At 56.7% G+C, this 7,499-nt stretch overlaps 1 protein-coding gene across 1 annotated transcript in view; it reads right to left on the bottom strand.

Moving 5' to 3' along the window:
* The window catches only part of COBL (cordon-bleu WH2 repeat protein), a 154,444-nt gene that overhangs the window by 11,417 nt on the left and 135,528 nt on the right, over positions 1–7,499 (bottom strand). Inside the window, exon 11 of the mRNA XM_023521610.1 lies at positions 625–722. Within this exon, the coding sequence (XP_023377378.1) occupies positions 625–722 (98 nt within the window). The remainder of the gene's footprint in view (positions 1–624; positions 723–7,499) is intronic.

Here is a 7,499-nt window from a genome sequence, read left to right as displayed (position 1 = left end):
GCCCTGTCTGAGGACCCCGCGTTGTTGTTTCTGTTGGGGAGTGACGCCGGTGGCACAGGGTCCTCTGAGACGTCCCCGATGAACGTCACTGGGATCGCGTCCGCGTCGCTCTCGGGGACAGTGGCATCTCGCACGCAGGAACTCGGCGCGCCGTCGATGGAGCTGCTCAGGGAGCTGGTGTCTGTCTCGTACCTCTCTTCCATCTCTGCGAATAAGCACGAGCACGCGTCACGGTCGGCGCCCACCGTCCGCTCCCGCCCGCCCGCGGTTCCTCCCGCGTGACTTATTCCCATGCATCAGCTCAGCGTGTCATCTGTGTGTGCCCCAGGCGGACCCCCAGCCCTCAGCACTCAGCACAGGGGCAGCTGGCCGGGGCCACGATGTCTCCAGACGAGGTACTGAGGCCGATGACCTGCCGATGCCCTCCGCTTAAAAACAGAACTCTACGCCGACACCTAATTTCTAGTTTATTTGAACCACATGCCTCTGTCCGGAAGATTCCCTGGTTGTCGACTGAGATTATCTGTACCTTCTGCACTCGTTATACAAAACGTGGTCGGAAAAAGTAGCCTTCAGAGTCCTCTGCGCACAGTAGGACGTCCAACCGCAGGGGGTCGGGCTTACCTTCCAGGTCTTCGTCAAGTTCGGCCAGGGTCTGCTGGAACTCTCCAGTAATACACAGGTCTCTGTCATCATCGGAGGCTGCAACAGGTTTTTCTGTTCTAGGACCGACCAAAAAGAAAGCAAGAGCATTCATTCCTCTTTTTGCTTATTTAATGTATTTCTTTCTAGAAATATCTGAGGGAGGTTAAGCTCATCTTCAGATTTGTGCTGTTCCATACTGACTGGACCTCTGTTGCCCAAGACACAGATGGTGCGTGTGTGTGTGTGTGCGCGTGCGTGTGCGTGTGTGCGCGTGGGTGCGGTATGCGCTGCCCGTGTGTATGGGCTGGGGACCCGGAGGATCAGCGACGCCTCGAGCACACCCGCCCGCCCTTGCTGCAGTCCGAAGTCTAAGCTTTCCTGCCTGGCACCAGTTGCCGCACAAGGACGAGCCGGCGTGGCAGCAGGAGGTGCTCGCTTATCTGTGCCGAGCTCACCTGCACCTGCCACGTCCCTCAGGACGGCAGGTAATAAGGGACCAGGCCAGCTGGATGCAAGCTTGCAAACACACCTGGTGGCCGGGGCTGGGCTGTCTCGCCCCCTGGCCCCGCACGGCCATTGCTCCGCCCTACGGGGAGCCTTCTCCCGGTCCCACGGGGCCCCGTGACAGAGGCCCCGTGACGGAGGCTTCGAGCTCCAGCACGGAGGGGTTGCCACGCTCACGGCCTCTGTCTGTGCTCACCCCAGCAGGGTGACGTACGGCCCTACGCCCTTTTCCATGCTTTTACTTTGGGTTAATTCTCGCCCTGGGTGGGTGATGGAGGGAACGGGTATGCCGCCCGCAGAGCCACGCTTCCTGCTCGCTTTGACAGGAAGTGACGATGGTAGCAACCATCATACCGGCAGAGACAGTGGTACCAGCTCTCACCCCGGCCCTCCCCAGGGACCTCCTCAGGGCCCCACGGGAGGCAGCGCCTGTCAGCGCAGGCCCCGGCCGCCCCCGGGACCCGTGCGGCCCACCTGTGCCGGGCTCCAAACTGAGCTCGTAGGCACAGATGATCTTACTGTCCTTCTCTGCAGCCGTCTGTAAGGCTCACAGTGTTACTGCCTTTTCACAGATCAGAAGCTCCGTGTCAAGACACCGACAGGCTGCCCAAGGCCACATGCCTGTTGAGTCTGGTGTCTGGGGTCCGACGTGGCCGCTGCCACCCGGGCCTCCAGGAAGAGGGCAGGCCACCCGCCCTCGAGAGCTGATCTTGCGTTATTTGTGTCACTGGGACAACAGGATCCACGGGACAGGTGCCGCCGAAGCGGTCTGAAAACCGTCTCTGCAAGGGCGCGCGTCACTCTGGTCTCGCGGTGCAGGGGACAGTGACGTGTCACGGCAACTGTGTCTCAGGGAACGGCCGGGCTTTCTCCACTGCCTGCTAAAACGGAGGACCAATTTCCGTCACTGCGAACGGGGCCCAGATAACGAGGCGTGAGACACGCTTCGCACAAGCCTCACGTGGCAGAGTTTGTATTCTGATAAACGAGTCGTTCTGACTTGGAACCGTGTCCCTGTGGGAGCCAGGAAGTGGCTGCTAGGTTAGTCTCAGCTAATGCCCTGTGACGAGCCAGACGAAGGGGCGGGCTGGAGATGTGCGCGCACGTGGGCCAATTAATAAGGGCCGCAGGCAGCACAGACTGTCTTTCCTATTGCTTTTGCCTTAGACTTTAATTATTTCAATGCATCGCACTGAAGTTGCCTTTTTCTCCTTCATGGAACGTGATTGCCCAAATACATTTAATTCAAATATCGAAGAAAGTACATGGCACGAAAAACTGGACAACGCTATATAAAATGGCATTTGAAACGAGAAACAGCACTTTTGAAGTGCTCGCTCTTAGTGGAAGATGTTTAAAGTCCAGCTACACGAAATCATGTCTATACTTTTACTTCAAAGTATTCGCCTTTACTTCGAAGTATGCAAAAATCGCATCACTCCGCGACGAGAGCAGGATATTCGTAAGAACTAAAAACAAACTTAAGATTAAAAATTCCACTGATGCTGTCATTTTACACGCGTGGAAAGGGAGGAGAAAACATTGAGAGCTGGTGAAGACGTGGTGGCCGCGGATCCACCTGCAAAGCCCTGGGGACGATCCACGGAGAAGCAGAGACATCGCTTTACCTTCGTATGAACTTTGGTTCCTTAGTCTCCCTTTCGATGATTTATCGAAATAGATAACGCGGCCCCTGTTTTGCTTTATGACATAAAATCTCGGGAAGGAGAGAGGCAGCGACATCTGGGTCTCCTCCCTCACCCGCCACCATCGACTGCCCCCAGGGGTTACTCACAGACCCTAACTGTCCCTCTCCACCTGGGCGGGTCGGTGGCCTGCCGTGGGTGCAGCAGCAGCGCCCCACGTCCCTGTCCCCAAGGAGCTCAGAGTTGGCGAGAAGCGGCAGTCCCTTGTGAGCTTAAAGTGACCGTGCACAGCAGCCCCTCTCCTGGGCCCCAGCCCCGCCCGGCACGCGCCCCGTCCTGAGATACGCCGCTGACAGTTGTGGCTTCCGACCAGGAAGAGAAAGGTCACACCCAGCACAGACGTGGCGATACCGGGCCGCACGCGTGGAATGGTGCTGCCAGGAGGGTTCCTCGCATGCAGCTGTGACTGCAGAGAGCACCATGACGTTTGAGCCACCGCTGCGTCAAACACGGGGGACCAAGGACAGCACTGGCGAGCCTCGAACCAGAGTCTGTCTCGGAGGGAGGCGGGACTGCCTGGCGGGCTGCTCCCTGGGGGGTGCGGGAGGGGCGGGGCGCGTTCCCCAGGGGTGCAGCCTGCTCACTTCTCCACTCGCTGCAGACAAGAGCGAGGGGCAGCTGGGTCACATGACTACCCGAAAACGGGCGCTTTCGTTGTTGTTATTGTTTGTTGTTGTTGTTTTACATGAGAAAGAAACAAAGGGCATGGCCTGACTGCAGCCCACGCTAGCCCAGGGGGTCATCTCTCTATCTGACGGAGCCAAAGAGTTTCTCAAACAGCGTATTCAACGGCAGAGTCATGGGGTGTAAGAGTCGGGGAGAGAAAAGAGGTCCCTCACAGGTCGCGATTTTATTTGCTGGGGACAACCAAAGCGACCCGTAAGATTTCCAAACAATTACTTGACAAACGAAAGGCAAGAAGCCTGGGAAAACACACAGGCGATGACAGCCACACGTGTTCACCTTCCCCAATCCATTGCCAATGCTCCTACTTCACGAAGCCTCGGGATTCTAAACAGCGCTGACCAACAGAAACGTGATATGAGCAGCATGTGCACTGTTAAACCTTCCTGTGGTCACATTTACCAAGATGAAAAGAAGTAGCCAAGACTAATTTTAATTAAATGCCTTATTGAACCTTAATTTTATTTAATTTTATGCTTTATTTAGCCCAAATTATTTTCGCCTTCTCTACATTTAATTAATGTAAAACTACCCCTTTCAGGCCACATTCGGAGCTCGTTTTACACTTAAAGCACACCTTTCTTCCAGCCAACCACTTGGCAAGTGCCCAGTAGCCTAACGCGGCCGGTGCCAAGCGTCCTGAGGAGTGTAGTTCTTTGGGGTCTTAAACGTTATTTACATGCTCTTTTGTAAAAGTAGTTACAAAGTTTCTGGGTTTTAGAAGGCGTTCAATGTGTCCACGTGTTCCTGTGGCCACCGGGTTCCTCTAATTACAAAGTTCCGGGGTTCTGGGTGGTATAAAATGTTTCTAAATGCTTCCTGGGTCACAGTTCCTGTGGCTACAAAGTCCTCGGTCGGTCGGTGTGATCAGGTGCAAAGCCAGGACTGAGCCTTTTCCTGGCCCCTCTGCCAGTGACCCTTGCCTTGTCAGTCCTGTAAAATGATGCAAAACCATAAACCCTGCAGGTACCAGCACAGCCACTCACTCCTCCAGCCATGGCGTCCAATGCTTACTGACACGTGGGGCTGAGAAGGAACTTTAGGGCTTGCCAGGTGGAGGGGTGAGGGCGGCGGGCGATCCAGGGAGGCACCGTTCACCTGGAGAAGTGACACCTGTCTTCTGTGGTTCTGTATGCGATTTCGGTCAGGCGCTACTGCTCAGAAACAGCCCGAAACCCACTTACCTGATTTCCCTCATCCGCCCTGCATGGCATATTCCTGCAGAGCGGAGTCCCCTACAGGGACCTGGGAACCGAGGGTTCAACACGTTTACACACAGACAGGTGAGCTGCCTGGTCACAGCGAGCTTGCCTCAGGGTTCAAGGGCTTAGAGATCATGCAAGTTCCACTGCACGCCCCAGAGAGCCAGGTGGCAACAGAGCTGTCTTCCTCCCCATCTCCCCACAGACGTGTATGCGTAAGTGTATAAGCGCAAACCGTTTCTTCTCAAACGAAGATCTTGTAAGTAGTTTATAGAGCTACAGGTTCTAAGGATTTTCCACCAAATCAAGTTTCTACCCCTCCTCGGGCAGTTGTAAATAACAACACCAACAGCAATAATAACACCAGCTATCACGTCTTGAAGGCTGGCAGTATGCCAGGCTCTCGTCTAAGCGGGAGGCGCTGCGTATCTTGATTTCACTGACAAGGACATTGAAACGAGAGGTCAAGGGACTGGCACACAGGCACGCAGTCACCAGCAACGGGCAGATATGACCGCGGGCAGTCTGACCGTGGGCGCTTCACCCTCACACACAAAGGAAAGGCACGTCTGGGAAGAGAGCTGTAAGCAGTCGCGGGTGTGAGTGACAACCCTCCTGCCCAAGGCAGAGCTGTGCAGGAGGCCACTCCCAGTGTCCCCACAATGAGGGGGTCCGTCACCACACGCCATTTCTGTTGTCGGTGCGCCTCTGGGCTGAATTGTTTCCTGAGGCGCTTATTACTGTGGCACTATGCGTAGGGAGTGACTCTGGGAACTTGATGTCCCACTTACGGGGTTGAGACTGAGTCTGGGGGCACAGACTTATTTTGCGGTGAAACAATATCATCGGATCCAATCGAAGACTTGATAGAAAATATACCATTTTCAGATCATGGCATCCCAGACGGATTTCATGTATTCCAGTCATTAGCAAGCATTCGGCCTTGCTCTTTTTAGAAGACGGGCATTTATTCTTGAGCCTGCCCAAATCTCGGCTCCAAGAGCCTTAGACGGAGCCCAGCCAGAGCCTGTAAGCCAGTGGCACGGACGGGAGCGGGGAACCTGCCGCTGGGCTGAGCAGGTGAAAAGGATGCTTTCGGCTAAGCGGCAGCTCCGGGGGAGACAGTGCCTGTCTCCAATCTGCCAACGTGGCACCCCAGGCCATCCTAGACAAAGACGGCCACAGGATTTTGTGACCTGCAGGGCGCAGAGAAAGGAGAAACACCCAAGCAAACTGAAGCTTAGCTCTGGAGACCTCACAACCTAAGGTCACAAAGGGTCTTACACTGTCGCCCACAGCAAGCACTCAATGAAGACCCGAGGACAGAGTGGTGGTGACAGTCCTGGGCACTCAGGTAATGTTGGAAACCATGACAACCCCCGTTTTGCTGGGTTCTGGCCACACAGTGGCATTTCTTCAAGCTGAGGTGTCTGAGACTGTTGGGGACAGGTGCACACCTATCAGAACCCACTCCCCACCTGGAGAGGCTCAGCTTTGCCGGCCACGGCAAAGGGCAACCTCTGCTTTGCCTAAGTCTCTAGGGCTTGGCATTCAGAGGATGGAGGTGTTGCTGCCTTCGCCAGGCCCGGGACTGTCCCCGTTGGCCAGGTGGTAAGCACGGGTCTCGTGGGAGCGTAACGGCCTTCTCAGCATTCACTGTCGGGACCAGGTACTGGCACCGTGCAGGGCGGAGCCGGGAGGCTGGGTCCAGGGGGCCGCGGTGGGCACTGAGAGCAGTGTCCCCTCGGGAGGCCTCGCAGGGTTCCCCGTGCACTCGCTTTGGGGCGCAGGGCGAGTCAGGCCGTCACGGGCGGAGCGGGCGCGCTGGGCGGGATGTCACGAATGTGTCCCTTGTGGCTGCCTCTCTCGACTGCTGCCGCTCCCTGAACTCGGGGCCCGTGTAAGCTCCGGGGCAGGTCTCCCGTCCAGGGCCCGGTTCGAGGCCGCGGCTCTGAGGCCGTGGCTGGTTCCGCTCCCACACGATTTCCGCTTGATCCTGGGCTGCCACCCCCGTTGCGTGGGCTCCCTGAACCCAACCGTTGGCCAGTCGGGAGGCCTGCAGTCGGCCCGCTCCATCCGGCTGGCCTGAGCTCGCAGCTCCGCTCCGGCCGTGCTGGACAGCTCCCGCAGTCCGCAGCCCTGCCCGCCCCTGCGGCTGCCCGGCGGCCTGGCTCAGCACCGCACGCTGTGGACAGGCCCGCAGAGCGCGTCCGGAATGCAGTCTGCTCACGCCACTGAGTGTGCTGTTTCCCAAACTGACCATCGTGATTTGGACAGCGGACCCTCCTTGACAGTTGTGGGATGTGTACTGTGTCCTATGCACTGGGCAGTCACAGGCTCACGGCCCTTCCGATGGGTGGGAGGTCTCACCAGTACACGCATAAGCAGAATACAAGGCCTGGCACAGTAAAGGGGGCTCTCGGGGACCAGACAGCTAGTTAGCCAGTGGCGGCGGGATTCCCTTGTGGGCCTGACGGGTTCCAGAGCCGATCCCCCCACCATGCTACTCAAATTCAGCAGCACCCCAGACACAAGGGCGGAAAAGCACGTCCGGCCCCCCATGTGGATAAAGTGTCAGCCTCTATCACATCCTTGCCACGGCCACAGACAACACGAACTAGCATATTTAGATAGAAATTAGCAAGATTTTACATCAGGCGGTGACTCCAGCAAAACAAGTGGTGACTCTTAGGCGAGTGTCCCCAGGCACAGAGTCACAAATGTCTGCTTAGTTTCAGAGGTGGAGCTTGGTGTGTGC

The sequence above is a fragment of the Pteropus vampyrus genome, unplaced genomic scaffold (assembly GCF_000151845.1).
Source record: "Pteropus vampyrus isolate Shadow unplaced genomic scaffold, Pvam_2.0 Scaffold308, whole genome shotgun sequence".
NCBI lineage: Eukaryota > Metazoa > Chordata > Mammalia > Chiroptera > Pteropodidae > Pteropus > Pteropus vampyrus.
Note: the sequence above shows the minus strand (reverse complement) of the source record. Positions and strands in the feature narration are given on the sequence as shown.